This window comes from Trematomus bernacchii, unplaced genomic scaffold (genome assembly GCF_902827165.1).
Source record: "Trematomus bernacchii unplaced genomic scaffold, fTreBer1.1, whole genome shotgun sequence".
Classification (NCBI taxonomy): Eukaryota; Metazoa; Chordata; class Actinopteri; order Perciformes; family Nototheniidae; genus Trematomus; species Trematomus bernacchii.
The window spans coordinates 10,695,640-10,716,485 of NW_022987705.1; the positions used below are offsets into that span (position 1 = coordinate 10,695,640).

The following is a 20,846-nucleotide window of genomic DNA, read 5'->3' on the forward strand; positions in this document are numbered from 1 at the left end:
TAACCTTATTTGTGAAATGTTGGGGGTCTCTAAAATATTGGCAGTATATGCGTTTCATGTCATGCAGTTCTATTTATTTGCCTCTCCATCATAATGGATCATGAATACGATTAGGGTATTTTGATCTATAATTCATGCATCATCCTCAAAGCCTGACCTAGAACATCAAAAACCTCACTTACGTTCGACCAAATTACCAACATTTCTTTTTTTATCCCCAAAGTGAGCTCCCCTCAAAGATATTGTATAGTTGACACTCTGCTCTGACCTATTAACTGTTATGGAGTCTTTACCTCTGTGACCTCTACTTAAATTACCCTTGACTCTTGACCTTTAAAATTACCCCTGATCTCGTGCTGCCAGTTTCAGTATTTTTACACTTAGGTTTTTATACAAAATGTAATAATCTGAAAAGTTAACTGAAAGATAGTATCTATAATAACTCTTGCATCCCTTTTACTTATGTGACCATCCTCAACACGATAACTCATATAACCCCATTTATGTAACCTTTGTATTTGAATGATGAGATAAAAACGTACTTTCATTTCTGCTTTTGATTAAAATAGACAATTTAATCAAAAGCTGTTCTTAGTCTATCCAATAACCCAGTTGGAAGTCAAATGGAGAGTCACATATTTTAGGGACTGGTCATAACAATGGTTTTCCAATATGTAAGTTGTTAGGAAAATTCTGGCTACTGACCTTTTTTTATCTGTAATAAAGCTTAATTTCATAATAATCAGCTGTAATGATAGAGGAAGGGCCCTGCTGCCTCAGTTAGAGAACTGCCACATGTACAGTTTAAATGTAATGAGTACTACAAACCAAAAGATGGCGCTGTCTTGCAACAAAACTGTCAGTTATCTAAAACTTGGTGACCAGTCTTTCTAAAACCTATTATCATGAGGCAGGTATATCAACTGTAGTACTTTATGATATTCAGGGAGGAAATAATGACAAATCTGTACTTACAAAGCACATTTCCAGTTTATCATATTATAGTTGTAACCAGTCCATCACTAATAAAGAATCAATCATCACAAACACACATGGTTATTATAGCATTTAAGGGATTTAGGTTGAGAAACAGATCAGTCAGCCATAACACCTAGACACAACAGGTTGTGAAAAGTGTATGGAAACTCTATTAGTACTGTATAGTAACTAAGTCTTGAGTATGAGGACATTAACAGTGTTTCATACTTGTGGACAGAAGAGGAAAAGTAATCAGATCTTGTACTTTAGAACAAGTAGAATAAGTACCAGAGTGTCAGTGTAGGATATCCTGCAATCAAAATGTTACTAAGTAAAGTATAAAAGTATCGGTATCAAAATATACTTGAAGTACCAAAAGGAAAAGTACTCATTATGCAGATCGGCCAATTTCAGAATAATATTGTATGTTTTGATAATAATGACTGATGAATTAAAGTGTTATCAAAGATGGTAAAGGTGCAGCTCGTTTTAATTATACTGCAGGGTAGTGTGTGGGTTTACTCCAGGTGTAACTAAAGTGTTATTGCTTATATTTCACATAATTTATCCAAATCTGCAAAGTGACTTAAGATATAAAAGAATTGTAGTGGAGTAAAAGTACACTATTTACCTCTGAATAGTAGTGGAGTAGTAGAAGTAGAAAGTAGCACACAATTGAAACTCAAAATGACTTTAAATACAGTAGGCTACTTGACTCAATTTACTTTACTTTACACCACTGCATGTGGCTCAAAATGTTTTGTAGAGCTATGAGGGCATGAATTGAAGTCGAACCCATGGGTTGACCCCCAGAGTGATCTGCAGCCCTATGGTCTGTGACGCTGAGGGCTGGTCCTTGGAGTATACTGGAGCGTGCAGTTGCTCGAATGGGAGTGGGCGAGCTGGGATAGGCTGGGAGTTTGGTCGGAGCCGTCAGCGGGACGGGACAAGGCACAAGAAGGGGGGCAAACGAAGAACCGACCGACTATTAACTTCTGCCTTCTCAGCGGCTGAATGTTGGACAGGAAATTTGACCAGTTTGACGTAGACAGCTTTACGGAAAATACCATTTGTTGCATTCAGAGGTCCGGGTCTGAGCGGCGCGGATGACAAAGAAGCGTCCCCGTGCAAACTTTCTCAACCGGGTGTGATCGCTGTTAAAACCCAACCGGGAATTCCGTTTTTCTTTTTATCGGAGGAGTAAAGAAGAGGACATCATGCCTAGGCGCACCGTGCAAGAAGTAACGGTGCAAGATGTCCAGAAAAGGAGAAATCCGAACAAACACTACGTAAGCCTAAATTATTTATCACAACCACACTGATTTGCTGCTAAAGTGAGCGACAGAAAGAGGTTATTTTGCTGCTTTTCTCCCTCTCCTACCCGGTAGAGTAAAAACAAAGAGAGTGTCAAATTACAGTTTACCAAGCCAGCCGAAGCGATCTGTTGTTTAATCTTTAGACATATCATGGATTCATAAAGAAAACACCACAATACCAAACAGATGTGTTACATTCCTACAACCCATAAGACATTTAGACAAGTTTGATAGTCGTAAACCGTTATGGTCTTGCTTATAGTTTTGGCTTTTTTTCAAGTTGACATTTATCTTACACCTAATGGGTTAATCACTTCTTTGTTTGAGTTTGAAATGTAACCAGCAACTTCTTAATTCAGGAAACAGTGATGTTGTTTTGAGGAACGTTAAACTCATGTGACATTTAACCCTCTCTGTCTGCATACATTCAATTAACTATCAACAGTTCAGTTGCCTATCACATGTTTACATGAATGTAGGTATTGTATTAATTCTGCCAAAGTCTGCAGTCTCGATCAACAAAACAATTTATAGTAATTTCTAGGCCCTGCTGCCATGGTGTGCCACCAGAAAGCATTTTAATAGGCAAACCAATCCAGTCCACAAACATCCAGATTAATCCCCATGAGTTTAAATTGAGCAACAGCTTTGTCATGCCTCAGCCACCTCCAATTTACTCAGATAAACATGCCTTCAGGCACTGGCGAACCAGGAAGTAGGCTAACAAGAGTTTCTAAGGTCATCACAGTGAACACAAAGTAATGTTTGAAAAAGGGTCGGGCCTAAACAGTAAAAACCATATGCCATGTGGCATTTGTAATTTAATTACCTCAGTGTTACAGTGCAGTAGGCTTTATTGCACTTTTTATTTTATGTGTGTTTTAGGTCTAGGGCATGTCTGCTAGTCACTTTTATTGATAGGCTATTTATGAAGATTTCTGGTTTGGGTGTTGTCCATGTTTCAGTCTTGAAACTTTCACACTTTCACCATGTGTTTTCAGTTTATTTAAGTTAAAGGTGGGGTAGGTAAGTTTGAGAAACCGGCTCGAGATACACTTTTTGTTATATTCCATGGAATGCTCTTAACATCCCAATAGCAATGAATATCTTAAGTGCTTTGACAAAAAATCCATACAAAAATGTCATCTGTGGAAGCCGTAATACTGTAAAAAGTACGACCAATCATTTTAGCCGGCCCGGCTAAAATAACTGGATGGCCTACCTGCCTGTCAGCCTTCCATCTGTGCACAAACTTATCTCGTGCCCTCATTGGTCATGTGCGCGTTCGTGTGTGTTGGAGGAGGGGCTCTGTAAGGAAGTGGCAGATTTTTTCCGGCTGTGTATTTTCAAATTCTAGCGATCTCGAGCTGGTTTTTCCAAAATTACCTACCCCACCTTTAATTGTTACATTTCCGTCCCTTACATGTCTTGTTTAGTGTTCAGTGGTACTTAGCTCCACCCTCACATGCCTCTTATGGTTCTAAAAAAACGAAATGGCGAAGGCCAATACGCCAAACAAGTCGACTATGTCCAATTCTTATACTGTACACAGGCTACGGTTCTTCCCAAAACTTTGTGTGGGGTCACAATAAGAAAGTACAATAAAAGTCTGTTGATATTTTTCCTGTTTCAACAGTAATTCCCCATTGGAACTGCAACCCCAATTGTGTGGGGGACAAGAATGTCTAAAAGACAAAGACCGTCTTCTTGCTTTCTGCAATTTTGAAACAATGGTGGTCTCATTATTTTGCCGTTTAAAAGTATGTGGGTGAATTTGTCTGCAGAAATGCACGCAGTTAGTTTGAATTAACACACATGACATCATATGATCTAGAAGGCCAATCGTGAGAGCCACTACCAAGGCCATAGCAGGTGTTAGTGTGTGTTCTGTATTGCATATGTGGGTTTGCCTCCATATATGTGTGTAAATGATGCCTTATACCGCTGTGAGTGTTAGTGGTCAAGGACACAGAGTTCTCGAGGTCCTGTGTCCTCTCCATCTGTCTGTTTGCTCTGTGGTGCAGCCCATGTTGTTTTGTGCTTCTGGTTCTCTCTCCACACATGCAAGCGGGACATATTAAATCTTCCAGAACCCTGGAGGTGTGGTTAAAGTTTACAAAAAGCAGCTTATAGCTCTTCTGCTCATCAGAGTTGAACCAACTCTATAGGAAGGAAAAATGCTTGAAAATCTAACTCCTAAGAGACATACAGATCATTAATATATCAACATTGCATTTCCAGTATTAGTATTTTATTGACCAGAGACGTTTATATAGTTTAGGTTATAGCCACCCCTTTCTTCCACACAGCTATAGCCTATGGCTTATATTTTCCATTGTAGATGTTGTTCTGGCAAATTAGAGAGCCTTTTTATATTTGGATATACTGAGCCAAGGATACCTTTTTTGTATATAATTGTTCTCTCTCTTATGTAGCAAACAGTTTTTAGCCAAAGAAAATGCCCTGAAAGTAAAATGTTCTCATGTTGGATACAGATGTATCTATTGGCTTAAGGTTAAACACACCAATACATCATTCTTTATTTAATGAATACAGGCTGGTCTGCATAGCTTCTGTAGTGGATCCATCCATGGACATATCTAACAGAAGTTCCCTGAAAGAGAGTGAGCGAGGCCAGAGAAGGTCTGGGAGAGGGGCCAACACAATTCAGCCAGACACAGCAAGCCACCAGGGAGTTTCCAATCACCTCCCTGCTTCTCCCCTAGTCTTCTTTGGAAATCAAAATAAAGAACTGTGTCTATTCCCTGTAGACTGCAATGATTAGGCTAGATGCTTTTCGCTGGATATTTAGTTTAACCTGGTATACTGTTGCTGATGGAATTTGCACAAAATAACTGTGTTTTAATTCACTTAGTTCCACATAGGTAGCAACAACTAATATCTGTATCCCAATGGAGTCCCAAAGGCTAGATGCTTTTCATTGGATATTTAATTTGACCTGGTATACTGTTGTTAATAGTATAAGGCTGATGGAATTTGCACAAAATAACTTTGTTTTAATTCACTTAGTTCCACTTAGGTAGCAACAACTAATATCCCAATGGACTTAAAGCATTTTGCAATGTACCTCAAAATGTGCAATATTGAACACAAGGCAAAGTCAAATCTGCTGCATCAAGGATAAGGACTTCCTCTTCAGCAGGAAGTGACACGAATAAGGAAATGAAATAATCGGATATCCCAGATGCCTTTGTGTGAACAGATGTTGATTGTGACTGCAGCCTTTCGTCATGCCATCGAAACTCTTAGAGTCACAGCACTGCCAATTACTGGCACCATGAGTGATGACTGATGCTCCGGGGGGTTTGCATTGTCAAGTGGTTGACAATAATAGCTGTCTGTTAGTTTAAATGTTCCACTAATTTGTCTCTTTTGTTTTTACAGGTTTACATCATCAAAGTGTCCTGGAGCGATGGCAGTACAGAAAGCATTTTCAGACGCTACAGCAAGTTCTTTGACCTCCAGGTGAGTAAGATGCATGTGTCACTGTTTGGCAGTGTGTCTTGGTATGCTATTGGCTGTAGTTGTGTGTGCTGTTGCATGTATAAAGACAAGGAGACAAGTTCTATCTTTTCCATCATTGAAGTCTCGCATAAAACAGGAAGTGAATGGAGGTACTTTCTACATTCAACACTGTCCCCATGTAGACCTAGTGCTGGTAGCCAAGCTATCCCTGCTCCACCCTAACAACACTGGTAATTATATTGTGCGTGAGGAGTCGGAAAATGTCCCAATGAAGTTAATAGAGGACAGTGATGAATGTGTCCACCGCACTGATGACCACAGAAATGTCTGAATCATTCTCGAACGTCACACTGGCAGTGTGTGTTGCACAAGGAGGGAATCTCATTAGTATACTAGTTTCCCTTCCTCTTTCAAAGGTAATGGATCTAAGACCCTGGCCGTATCTAAGCTTAGAGAACATAGACTTAAGGAAACGCAGAAAGGCAACCCTTTCTAATGAGCACAAAGTCAATAAAGGCAAAGCATACTTTCAATCCTAATTGGATTAAATTCCTTTTAATTGATTAGGATGGTCAAAGCATGAGCAATGAATTCAACAATTACAATGCTCTACCAAGGTTTCTCTGAGGCTGCAAGTGCCATGTTAACCAGAGGAATATAAAAGGTTTCATTACTAATTTCATTATAGTTTGACTTAAGGCTTCTGAAGCTGCCAACAGTCTTACTTATAAATCGACTGATACCACACTCATGATTATTTTTTCAATTCTAGCATCTATCGATTGTTGAAATCATGTTAAGTGCTGTAATGTGCTCTTTAATGATACACATTTAAGAGGTATTCAATCATCCATGCCCACAGTAGAAGAACTTTCAATCATTAAGACCTGCACCAAGAATTAAATAACTTGATTCTTCCGACACGACAACTATAACCAATTCAAAATGTGGGACTTTTGGACTGGAATTTAGGCAGAACGTTTTTTTCATTGGCTTCTGTATCATTCTTTCAATTACATAAATATAATAATTTATTTAATTTATTTAAATATAACCTTAAGTAATTCAGATTTGGTAAACATTCACAGTGTTGATAATTCAATACATTTCGTCCAGTCATAGCACTGATTTGCTTTTGATGTCTCTGGCTCAATGAGGGCTTCAAGACTCTGATAGTGCTATGACTATAAGATGAGAAAATTGGTAAACTTTCAAATAAGAGGAGGAGATTGCCTCCAAACATCAATAAGAGGGAAGTTTTCTTTGCAAGTGCTGGAAAGTGAGATTTAAAGCCAGAAATCAAAGCAGCTGATAAATAATTTCTGCTTCAGAATGGATCAATGACCGTACATGTTGCCAGTTTTATGCTAACTGTCACCAATGACTATTAACAATATCATTCCATGTTTGTTTCATCTATAGAACCAGCACAAATGACTACTTACGCTAGGCCTTTTAAACAGCAATCGAATCAATGGCATTGAACCAAATGACCATATGTGAGATATTTTCAGCAGGGGCATTCCCCGCTGGTGTTCACCCTGCCATGCTTTGCAGCTGCTTCCTGCAGAGCTGACTGGCTGTGGGTGGGCTCTCACCAGTGAGGGAGTTGTAGTTAAACCCAACTGTGGAGAATACAAGCCAATCTCTTATCTCGTGTTAGATTTGGCATGACATATTCTTAGCAACCTTGAGGATGTGGTATTTCTTACAAAAAAGTGGCCTGTTGGAATGCTAAACATCACTTCAGCTTCTTCACTAAGATAAAGGGATTTATTTTAAAGATATTTTTTAACATAATATTTAATAATTTTAACCTGGCACAATGTGCTCTATTAGGAGAAATAAGGAAGTGGTGTGACATCATCAGAAGTCATCCCAAGTAGCAAGGGTAGTGACTTAAGGCTGAGTCACTAATTTCGTCGCATTTCCCGTCTTCTCTGGTCATCTCTAATTCTCTCTAAGTCTATGCTGTTTGCTGCTTCAAATGAAGTTTCAATCATCATACAGAAACCTCAGAGCCAGACAGGAAGTGTTATTCACCACATCCCGTCAACACAGCTGGACCAAGCAGCTGATGCTCAACCATGCTGCAACATGTGCTTTGTATGTGATCACTGACCACAGCATGTGTTTATGCACTCAGTCTGAAGGGAATAGGATCTTTGCATTTTCCATAAATCCACAAGCATTATTTTGATTTGGATGGCATTATATCAGTTTTATAAACCGATCAAATCAAGACCAAGTTGGAGTAAGCAGAGAGTGGTCCTTTACCATTTCAAAAAAACGATCTACAAGCAGACTATACATGTCTAGATATACTTTTAGACTAATCAGTCAGACAATCCTCCACCCAAAACATTTTTAATTCACACGCACCTTTTTCCTGCAACACCCACATCAGTGTCTTAATGTAGCTGCTACCCTTAAATAGCATCCGAGAGTTACGTAGGGGAAATATTCTGTGGTAGGAAATAATTATTGTGCATGAATGTCTTTAATGCAAAATGTGTGTGAAGTCTTCCAAGCATTTGAATACTGAGATAATGAATTAAGCAGTGAGCTTTTCAACATAAAGTATTTTTTCTTCCTTGTAAATTGTGAACAAAAATAGACTAAGCTGTTGCTTAAGAAAGATGGAAAGTGCAGAGATATTTTTGTCATGGGTTTATCAATTTTATTTCCATGTCGCTAAGAATAGTTTCCATGCTGCACACTCAACTTCACAAGCTCAGTCTTCCAGCAGTCACTTTGGATAAACGGTACTTTTTAGATTTTCAGCTGTAGGAAAAAATCCAATATATTGCTACTTTCTTATTCAGGGCTGCACAGCTGTGACACATTTTCCATCTGCAATAATAAAGTAACAAAACGTATTAAAGGGCGGAGGTCATTTTGCTCGAACTATGGGGATGCTTGTTGGGCTCATTCCATCAAGCAGCAACAATGTGCTCCATTCCTTCTTGTACACATTTTCAGCCCTTTTCAAAATATGATGTACCATAACCCAAAACATGTGTTTTTTTATTGAGAGAATGTTAAAATATTGGTATGTTTCTGAAGTTCAGTTTAGAGTACTTGTATGGAAGAAATATTCTGACTTTAGTTACTGTGGACAAAATAACTGCACAGATTAAATCAATGCTCTTCTTTACAGCTTCAGGGATTATGTCACAGCAAGCAACTAATATGCCTATTTGAAAATGTAGAAATAGGCTAAGTATATTTTCCCAGTGTTTGTGTTTTTTCCAGTAAACCAGGCTGTATTGCACCATTTTTTCGGAGTAGCCACAACTCAGTATGACACAACTGTCATGGTGGGAGAAATATCCTTAAACCAGTTATGCCCACCTCTATTAAGTAAACAGGGAGACTATTTCCAAATTGAGAAACCAGGGTCAAGCAAGTTTATTTGTACTTGTGTACTTGAGACACACCGAACTACAACCAGACCCTTGAGGCGTCCTGTTTAGCTGACCTTTGGCTGTGACCTCTGGAGGTGGCAATGTAAAAAGAAAACAGCCCTACAGGGACTAAGCACAAGTCGAATTATTTATAACATATCTAGACTGACCACACTATGCACCAATATTTTCCATAGCCTTGGGGTTTACTATTTGCTAACATTTGCATATACTATTGGTTAAAGTAAATAAATATGTTTATCAGTCTATCAATGGGATAATGAGGAGTTATTTGTACTACTTACCTCATTGGTGGACTAACAACTTAGCCTGCCATTAATGTGATGTACTGCATAACTGTATGGTTGTCTATAAAGGGTTAAAAATGACCTCAATCATGAATGTACAGTGGACTGGGTGAAAGCTTCAGAGGACTACTGAGATAGGCATGTTGCAAAGAGAGCAGCCATTGTTCTTTTATACTCTCATTAAATGGTGTCTTGTTCGTCTTAGATCTTCTTTACTACGCGTTTATTTGAAGTCTGATGATGTGGTTTAAGCGGATATAGACTAGACAAATTAAAGCCCCCTTGGAAGATTATATTCTTGAATCTACAAGTTGGTGTATACATCACATAAACAGTGTATTCAAGTTTACAGCATTACTGGGAAAATGAAAAATCTAGTAAAGTGATAATGAAAAGGGTTTTCCTTTCTTCATTACATCCCTGTACTTGGTTTGTTGGTCTAACTGTAATCAATCAATTACTAAAATGTTCCAGTCTCAACATTGTTTTTATTAGTGGCAGAATCAACATAGACACATTAGAGCACATAAAGTGCAATTTTATAATAGTTGTGATTAGGGATGTCCCGATCACCTTTTTTTGCTCCCGATCCGATTCCGATCATTTGATTTTGACAATCTGCCGATACCGATTTTTCCCGATCCGATCTTTATGCAATGCATTAAGAGGAAAAAAAAGGTAACAGATAACGGCTGGTCATCCAACGCGATGAATTCAGCTATCTTGGCTGTTATTCTTTTGGCCTTTTCACTGTTCTGGGGCAGTTTCTCTTTCCTTTTAAAAGTCTCTGAAAGTGTTGGTTGTTTCAGTGCCGTTACCTGAGTGGCCGCTGTGTACTCGTCGTGTTGTTGTTGGTGTTCGTATTAGATTGGTCGTGTTGAACGTAGCTCTGTTCTTTCCACCACGCGGAACCTCCGCCTTGCAAACATTGCATCTGGCTGTTACACTGCCTTCGCTTTCAATTTTATAATACTTCCAAACTCCTGACATTTTCTCTGTCCCGGCTCCCGAGTCACCAGCTGAACGTAGCCTCTTGTTAGCTTACTGCTACTATTAGACACTGCGCCCACTCTGTTGCCAGATTTGAGAGAAATAAGCAACCAGGTCTATGAAAACAAGCCCAAAAGAAGCAACACATACATGATGTTGTGTAATTTTAACCCAAAACTAAGGCCTCAGGATGACTTTAAGACGTGAACATGGTCATTTTTGTTTTGTAACATTAAATAAAATGTATAAAAATATTTTATAAAAAAAAAAAAAAGATTCCGATCCCCGATTTTTTTCTCCCGATCCCCGATCACGTGAAAATCACGTGATCGGGGACATCCCTAGTTGTGATTCATTTCCCCTGCCGCTTGTATGTGCAAATACAATAGAGTTGACTTTCTCATTATGTTAATGTTAATGTTTGGGGACAATGTCAAGAATTACCCTCTTGCCTTAACAGTTTATCTTCAAAGTGCTTTTACATTTTTTTACATTTCCATGACAGATGATAGCTCTGCTGAATATTGATATATATTCTTTAAATAAAAACAATATCTCCTCATCAGGCCATGTTGAATGAGAGAATGCATCTATGAGCCAGTGGTACTTCCAAATAAATTAGTTTTTTTAAATGTAGCATTGCAGCTAGGTTTTTAGTTTAACTAACAATTTCATATATTCTGACAGCATTGGCATACTTTCAGAGATATATCCAGAGCTGATAAACTCATGTTATCATTTAATGTAATCAGTGTGTGATGTCCATAAATGACTATCGGCATGCTTCTTCCTCTGAAATGAACTCAGCAGGATACAGTTTACAATAACATACTTCAGAGTAGCCTTGGAACGCCATGTGGAGCTTGACTACGCTCCGCCTTGGCCTGTCATGCCTGTATTTGATGTTGGGCACATGATGTAACTGGTATTTTGAAGGGACGTCTTTACTCTCTCCAGATGCCTTTTCTTGTTTGAGTGGCTCTGATTACAGAGTAGATACAAGGTTTAGAGTAGACACAGAGACTGGGTGTGTCTGCACTCACAGTCAGACATATGGGAACAATTACAGTGTGTGGGGTATTGGCTCTTCTGTCTCTGTCTGCCCATCTCATTCCTCATGCTGTCTCTCTTCTACTGTGTCAATGATGAAGCATCTGACTTTTAAGACAAGCAGATTGTTGCTTTGTTAGTTTGTTTTTGTCCTTTTCCAAATTCTTTATTTGACTCTGTTGTATCTCAACAACCCAACCTATGTGGAATGACTCACCTCTTTTTGGACTTTCTTTAGCAGACAAAGAGGGTTTAGTGCCCTCTATTCCTTTTAATGTTTTTGTCTCACAAGAAAAGTAGTTGCAGTGCACTCATATTTAATTTGATACAGTATTCAATATTCTTTACAGCCAAATGCAGGATTAAGTTGTGATTCATGTTATCTTTAGTTGGTTTGAGTTAGTTTGCGATCCAAATAATACCAAAGCTCATGTGTGTGACTTATGAAAGCTAAGACTGCTATTGGGTTATTTGTTTTGCAATTTATTTATTGGATTTGTCACAATAAACTGCTTGTTATTATTGCTTGGCCAAAAAGGCCCTATCAAAGGTAATCTAGTGGAAGAAGAATCTGTTGAGTTCAAAACAATTTAAAATTAAGTTTAGCAATCAAAGGCAGTGTCTTTTTCTTGGCTTTTCATTTACATCAACCTCCCTTAAATGTATTTTTTTATCACATATCCCAAACATAACTTTTGATGAATAATCAAAGCTCAATTAAAAAAGTTCTGGTGAATTAATGGAGTGAGCACCCTACAACTCAAATCCTCTACAGTGTGATGTGCATGTTCCATTTTTCATTATCAACATGTTGAAAATTGGATTTAAGAGTAGGTGGTTCTGAGGAGACAATTATTAACTTGATATTTTGTTTCAGTAATATTTCATTTTGACATCAACCTTGATGCTTCTCATTGTAAAATACTGGATGAGTGGGGTTACCAAACCAAATACAGATCTGCCCTACGTAACGCATCAAAAGTCGACATTTTAGTTGAAACATTTTATCCCAGAAAAGACCAATTATCGATAGATTAACATATCTGAAGATATTCACATTGTAATACAGAAATAATCAAATCCATACAATTCGGAATGAGATCGGCAGGTCTAAAGAAATACAATTCTTCATACTAACTTTTTTTTTAATCTTAATGATAGCAATTGTATTGGCACCTGAGATCTGATAATTAGCCTAAACGAACCAAAGCATTATCTCTAGAAATGTCCTATTGGGTATTGCCAGTGTTGCATAGTCTAGAAATAAGTGTTTCTTACCAGTCCAGTATACAGTGATATTTTGACAATGCAAAAATCCCTGATTTGGATATTTGAAAGCAAGTTTGTTTTGACACTTAAAAGCCTCTACGGAGCTCAGTCTTCATAGATATCATTGAATCAGGTTGACATTGAACAGACCACAGACAGAAAAGGTATTGTTCTCACTATTTGAAAGCCCTGTCATCGTGTGCAGTATATTGTACAGAGGGAGAATGGTAAAAAGTGTGGAAACGGAGACAAAAAATAGACTATCATAGGCGGTGGATTTTAAAGAAAAGGAACAGAATCAAAAGAAGTGTTGATCAGCAGATCTGAAGAATTTCTGCTCCCTGGCCTTTGAAAATCATGGAAACAAAAATGTTCCACTATGTCAGTGGTGCCTTTGCCGCTAACAGCCCCTTTGCTGCAACAACATATAAAGTAGAGGGGAAAACCATACCATCTGCTCAGGACATTGCTAATCATTGGCAGACCTTCCTTTATTGGCTGGATTCCTTATAGGAACTGCTGATTTGTAAAAATGTGAACCTTTCCTCTCCAGCCTCAGCTATCCTGTTGTGTGAAATGTAAAGGGCATGTTTATGCTTATGCGTGACTGTAAATGCTTTGTGTGCTAATAAATCTTAATTAATTGCGGTGTTTCAGATGGAATTGCTGGACAAATTCCCGGTGGAAGGAGGCCAAAAAGACCCTAAGCGCAGGATCATTCCATTCCTACCAGGTAAGAGTTAAACACACAGTGGCCAAGGCCCTAACACACATACAAATGCATGCACGCACACAACTGTGGCTTGTTGATAAACAAAAGAAGAGAAACGCCAATCACTCTTCAAAGATTCTAAAATGTGACGATGTGGTTTTTAATTATATTAAAACAAATTGACTGTAACTAAGACACACATTAAAAAATGATTCAATTTATCTGGAAATGTATCATGGAAATTGTTTTTTTGGCACAAAATGTTGCAAGACAATACACAGAGAAGAGTGACCTCATGTATTATCTCATGAATCACTCTGTATTTACCGCTCACTGTATTGTGTCTTTTTCCTATCCCTGCTCATTTTGAATTCTCCATCATGTGCACACAGTGGGTTAAGATTTGTACAATGATGACTCACTGTGAGTCTGGCTGTGAATGAACTTAGAAAAGCTGTACATTTTGCACACAAAAGAACCAACCAGAAAAATATGCTACAGCCATGTTTGGCCAGAACCTCACTGATTCTGTGAATCAAAAGAATATGTTTATCATCTACTCACTATCAGCTGACTCAGATTATCCTTAAGCATATTGCCCATAGACTTATTAAACTATTTTATAAACTAGTTTGGCACCTTGGGTAAATGCTAAAAAGTAAATGGTTATAATGTGTAAAAGTAATTATGAGCTTTTGTCTTGCTCAACTGCACCTATGTCTGAATCATCCAGAGTCAAATCTGACTGGCCAAATAATGCTTTCTTATTTTAAGTCAACATGGCCAACAAGGTTTGTTTGGAATAAAGGCTTCGGGTGTGCTAGTCCAACTTTTGAAATAGTTGAAGATTTAGATCCTGCTGAAAGTAATCCTTTATGAGAGTTTGGAAGAAAGCCTCACCCAAAGACCCCACCCACATCTCCCAGGGTGGGGGGGATAGGATATGTTTTGTGGCCACGCAGGTCTGGAACTCATTGAGAGAAAATACACACACACACACACACACACACACACACACACACACACACACACACACACACACACACACACACACACACACACACACACACACACACACACACACACACACACACACACACACACTAGCAGACTGTTTGATGGACTCTGAGTAGGAGGAGGGGAAGAGAGATAGATTACCACAGCTTTTCATACCATCTCCTGCTATCCCTTTATACAGTCAGATGAAGCATATTGGCCATGGATAGTATTTGCAATTCTCATCTTCAATAAACTCTTCTTCTTTCCTTTTTTTACCTTTTTAGGCCTTCAAATTAAAAATGTTCCCATACCAATCCCTGTCTACTGAAGCTCTGATTGGTGGTAGAGGCTTTAACTTCTATATAAAAAAGAAGTTAAAGACTCTAAATGGTGCCATGTTGGAAACAGTTATTTTGTGACACAATGTGTGACATACATTATTTATGCTTATTGCCTGCATGAATTGAGGTTTAAGAGAATGATCATTACTAGTCTCTAATGCCAGATCAGGTCATACACCTCTCTGAGACAGATTCCAAGCTAATATTTTGAAGATCTAATATGAACAGGAATTTTCCTGACAGCCTAGAAAATCCTTCACTTACAAAGCAGAAGTCTGGACTGTGGGCTGAGACTAACCTAACAAGGCAAGGAAGTGGTTTTCTCTTCTCGGTTTGGTTTGTTCAAGGCTGCGAGCTGTTTTTACTTCTTTAGTATCTCCACATCAGCAAAGTGGCTAGTCTGCATGTGTGGATAGTGCAGAATATCTGCTTTGCTTTACACACCAAAGAGCTTGGCTTCTGTATTGTTACACTGCATGATTACACAAAACAAGTATAGGATAGGAGGTAGACTATTTTTTTTATTTCAAGATTGCATCCCATGTGCAGAGTATCTATACGCCAGTTCTCTTATGGTGTTCAATTTGTTTCCTTTTGAAAGGATCTTGACATTTAGATAAAAGTGATACATTTGATCCGGTGAACCCTGAGCAACGCTCTTTAAGGGGGTCCCAGCAGGTCAGCCTTTGAACAAGAGCTGATACCAATTATCCAAAGTTGGTGTTGTTAAGCTATGAGTCAAAACCTAAGATGGAATGTGGGTCTTTTTTTCTTAGGGCCCCTGCATGATAAAGGGGTTTTATTCTTTTCATGAACTCTTATTCCACAACTCTGATTTAGTTTTGTTGGGTTCCCTTCTCCTATCAATGATATATATATATATATATATATATATATATATATATATATATATATATACAGTACATTCTTTTTTCAGCCTCATCTCGTTTGCTTGGGGATCTCTCTGCCTGCCACAGTAGGAGGCACAGTATGTCAGGCAGGTCAAATATGTTTCTGTTGGTATGAATAACACATTCCACAGTCGGATCTCTATGAAGGACAAACCGAACAGTTACAGTGTTCTAGTTGCTTATGCGTCATTCAAATCATGTTCATCCTTTGCCTGAAGGGAAAGCAATTACTGCGCTTGTCTACTGAAATTAGTAGCAGCAGACATGTCTTATGGAGTTGTTGTCGAATTTCAAAGCAGTCAATTCAAGGTCAATTTACTGTCCTCAATTTTGTGACTGAAATCTGACTGAAGTCCATGTATTAAGTCTACGGCCTTGGTGTTATTTGAAGGTTTTAGCTACTCAAAACAATTTTTAATAGCAACTCTAGGGCAGTTAAATGGGAGGAATTGATGTGTGGTTAGTCCAGTGATTAAGAGGTGAGTGTTGTAACAGCTTTCTGTGTCTGAGGTGTATAATAAAGAGCCTCTGTGTTCAAATCTCTTTCTGTCTCTTCTGTCCATCCAACTCCCTGACCCCAGGAAACAAGAGTTGTTTGAGACTCTGGTCACTGCTAGCTCTGAGTTTTACCATAACGTCTGCCCTGCCTCTGCCATGGCTCCAAGGCAGCAGCTTTACTTTCCTCCCGCCTCCTTCCCTAAACAAGCCTTTTTTCTCGGCTGCACCCATGAGCTGCCCTGCATACAGAGTGGGCAGTGTTGAGTCAGTACTGACCCCTGAGAGCTTTGGAAAACCGTCAAGAAAGCTTTCTGTTTGAGGAGTGACTAGTGGAGGAGAGGAAGAAACACGGAGAGAGAGGAAGGGAGGAGGAGAAGTACTGAAGGCATTGAGGGGTTGACTTTCAAATCTCTTTTTTTCGTGAGCTGTCCTGACCGTGTGTCCTTTCGTCGGCTCTGGCAAGTTGTTGCCAACTCCTTAGTGATTTAAAATGTCTTCTCTCATTCTTCATCTAGTTAATCTCTCCTTTTAATAGTCTCCCTCATATATTACTATACTGTTCCCCTCTTGATAAATGTGGTAAGAAATTGGGCTGGTCAGGCCATTTAGACCATGTCAACGAGACGAAATAGTCTACAGCCATGCTGGTGGCTCTGTGGAAACTGTAATGCTCACGTATCTAATTGTAAAGTAGAAACAAATTGAGGTCCAATTTTAGTTTTAGATCCCTAGTGAGTGTGGTAAAGTATAACAACTCTCTGTCGCTTATCCACACACTCATTACAGCAGCCAGACATTTTTTCCAGCATTTGAGAACAACAACCTTAAAGGATAGCTTTTGACTTCTGTTTGTCAAGTTTCACATTTGAGACAAAGGTTTCATATACAATCTTATGACTAAATCCATGTCTATCTTACTGTATCACATTTCAGTGGTTTATTTTTGTAAATAAAGATCTAAGAATTTGGATTTAATTTGTTTAATTTGTACATACATTTCTAACATCTGTAACATTGATACAAACATTATTATAACCATTTAACATCAAACATGAGTTTAACTAAAAACAATCAATATTGTATTGGGGATCACTCATTTTCCCTCCCATGCTTCTTTATGAAGTCGATTTTTTTTTTGCCTTTGGTTTCGTCGTGCATCTGAGTCAGCTAGTAGGTTAAGGTCAGATATGGGATGGTTGGACAGAGTACAGAGGTTGTGTTTTAGGGAGTTGGGTGTTTGTGTTTTTTGTGTAACATGTGTGAGATCTGAGTTCTTTTGAGGAAGTCACCGCACCTCAATCCACTCAGCAGCCTCATTACACATTCTCCCTTTTTCCTTTCCTCCATGGATCATTTTATGCAATCTTGATTCACAAGACAAACGGTAACATATGGGCATACATATTCATAATCAGATACTGGTATGATCACAAACAATCTCTGTGTCATTTCATCAATATGTCATTCACTCAAATACACAAAACAAACACATGTGGTTTCGAGCTGTATGGGTCAAGGAAGCAGAAAGGCATTTTTAGTAACATAGGTAAAAGGGTGGCGCTGTAGGGGGGCTGACTGCCCAGTGGCGATCTTCTGTGAGATAAATTCTTGTTTCAGCAAGTCTGTTTTAAATATATTCTAAATAAATACCATAACTCCTTGATGGAGGGGATACAGTAACTTCTCAAAACATGTCCCGTTCTCTGTTCAGGATCTCGTTGCAGCCTTGACTTCCTGCCCATTTTATATGTTTGCATTAGAGCCGTCTTGGTAGGGAAAATAGATGCTGGCTCTGAAATGTCCTGCTGTCAAGTTAAAATAGTGTTTTGAGAGGCCTATTTGAAGCCATTTCTTGTTATTGTTATGGCGGCCAGGCTCGGTGCCTGTGGGTATTTGGGCCTAGAGATAAGAGCAGGGGAATAGCATTTAAGCTGCCATGCACACGTAATTTGCTTTCCCAAAATCATTTATTCATGACTTGAAAAGGCCAGCTATTCACCTAGCTCCTTACCCACCTCATTGTGCTGTCAGAGTTATTGATGACACGACTGTATTGTGTCTGCATGCTAATTCACTAACCATTCTTTTAAAGAGCCACAGTGTCGTTGTTGTCCCTCAGTGGATCACTACCTATTCAAAGTTGCTCTTGACAAAGTAAAACATTTCATGTTTTAATATATTTTTATTTTTATTTATGTAACATATACATACTTTCCTATTACAGCAAGAGCAATAATTAGAAATGATTATGTCCTTTTGCTGCTGATGAATATGTGTTTATAAGTTTGGCTTTCCTGAATTCCAAGTCACTTTTTATACATACTTTGTTACAGGGAAGATCCTGTTTAGGAGGAGCCATATCAGAGATGTGGCCATGAAAAGGCTAAGGCCCATCAACGAGTACTGCAGGGTGAGTATTAACCATACTGTTTCTTTATGTGGAAATGTCCAATAGTCATGTGAAAAGCTATCCAGAGACCATTTAAATCTTTAATACAAAGTACTAAAACCAAGATAGAAAGTACAGTGGGTCAAGGGCTAGGAAAAAATGATCCCACCCACAATGTGTCAACTAAGTCATGAACAGGAAAATGGAAAATAATCTTTTCATGACCTCTGTGTATAAAGGAGATCCACAAGTCCAGTTTATTTTAGCACATTCAGGATTACACTAAACAACCCTACCATCTGATTTCAGGAGTAGCTCGTTTATGGTTGAATATGTCTTGGATTACACATTTGGGACATTATCTGTCAGATATTCCTATTGAAAGATGTAGTTATATTGAGCTCATAGACACACTACTGGAGATTCATAACAAAAGTGTTTCTAGGATTACAGTGTTCCAAGAACAGCTGTATGAATTATGCCATTGCCCTTGCTTTGAACATTTGCACTGTGCTGTGTGTGTCATGCTAAATTCCCTGGAGCAGGCCTTTGTGACAGAAGGCATTCAGCCTGCTGAGGTGTCCTAAAATCTCCCCAGGTGCTCTGTAGCTGACTCTGACCTCCCTTTTAAAGGAGACAAACTCAAAGAGAGTCTATCTCAAGGGATCCATATTGAAAGGGCAAAAATTGGTTTGTGTGTGGCGAAATGCGAATAAGACGTCCTATCTCCTCCCAAATGTACGATTAACCTCCAGAAGACATTTAGAAATGTCCTTAATATGTTTACGCTGTTAAGTTGCTGTCAGCGGTAAAAAACATGATGAACTCCACTTCTAAAGAGCGTGTAATGTGTTTGTGGTGTCAGTTTTATCCTTTTAAAAATACTGCAGCCATTTCCACCAGTTAATACAGAGAATGTAAAATCTGTGCATTATCCACCCTATTACATGGCTTTTACCAAAGAGATTAATCACTTGGCATCCAGAGAAAATGCAACTGTACATTCTCAGGCTCCACTGTAGCAGAACTGCACCCATACAACTGCCAATAGCTAGCAACTAATTGCTGCAATTTGACATAAATGTAACTACGGCAACATCAATGAATAAACCGTGATTGATGTTCAGCTTCTTAGCACCAAGATGAGGTTGTTTGCCCTTGAAATTAAATCAAAGGAATAGTTTTCCATTAAAGAAAACAATAAATGTACAACATTTCCATTTTTTTTATTAGGTTGCCAACTGTTTATCTGCAGAAACCACTGACTGAGTTTGTTTTGCAACCTGGGTTCATTACCTTTTATGATCGGGCAACTCCAAACGGATATTTTCAGAAACACTAGGATGGATGAGCTGTTGATGGATCTCGTGTTGAAGTGGTTACTTTCTGCAGAGAGTTGTGCCAAAGGCAGAGAGCTTGCTGAGTGTGCTCCAGTCAGCACATCCACAACCCATAGGTTGTGTTATTTTCTCTTTATTTTACAAGCTTGCCTTTGGGCCTCTAACCCAAACACACAACTCCATCTGTCTCTCTGAGGTAGGATGTTAGTTCTGACTTAGCCCTTACTCATACCTTCATGCATTTTCACCTGTATTATTGTATCACTTCTCCATAAAGAGCCTAGTGAAACCATCATTGTTCACGTTCGTTTCTGTTATGGTGCTGATAGGTCACAAGGCCTCAGAGTGAAGACATCTCTTTATGTATGATGAACATCGGTGCAAACTGGAGGGACTGGAGAATATAAAGCTCTACTTCACCAAATGTCGTCTGGGGTTAAAGGAATGTACAGATGGTGTAGGCAACATCTTTAAACACTTATGTGAAAAATAAAAGTTTGGGGGAGTAATGGGTAAAGTTGTTTGTTCATGTCGATGGGTGTGGATGTTTATGGGAATAGCTGAGAAGTTTTTACACCAGTTTGTCTTGCTGTATTCGAGGGTCTTGTTATGGAAATGTCTGAAAAACACTTTTAATGTTGATTGTTTTGTTAGGTTGGGTCTTTGATTGACATCCACATTTCGTCAACATTATTGAGGGTTTAAGCTTAGTGATGTTTATATTTTCACATAATGATTTTGCTAAAGAACTTCTCAAACAAATCTGAACTTGTCCGTAAGCACAAAAATGGCACTTTCATCCACCCCCACACGCACCCAGGTTGACAACATGAAAATTCATGTTTTTCTCTA

General features: G+C 38.6%; 1 protein-coding gene across 1 annotated transcript in view; it reads left to right on the forward strand.

The window, feature by feature from the left end:
- The first annotated feature begins 1,850 nt into the window (after positions 1-1,850).
- The window catches only part of sh3pxd2b (SH3 and PX domains 2B), a 35,951-nt gene continuing 16,955 nt past the window's right edge, over positions 1,851-20,846 (forward strand). Inside the window, 4 exon segments of the mRNA XM_034140136.1 lie at positions 1,851-2,267; positions 5,700-5,780; positions 13,462-13,537; positions 18,599-18,675. Coding sequence (XP_033996027.1) covers positions 2,196-2,267; positions 5,700-5,780; positions 13,462-13,537; positions 18,599-18,675 — 306 coding nt within the window. The 5' untranslated portion in view covers positions 1,851-2,195.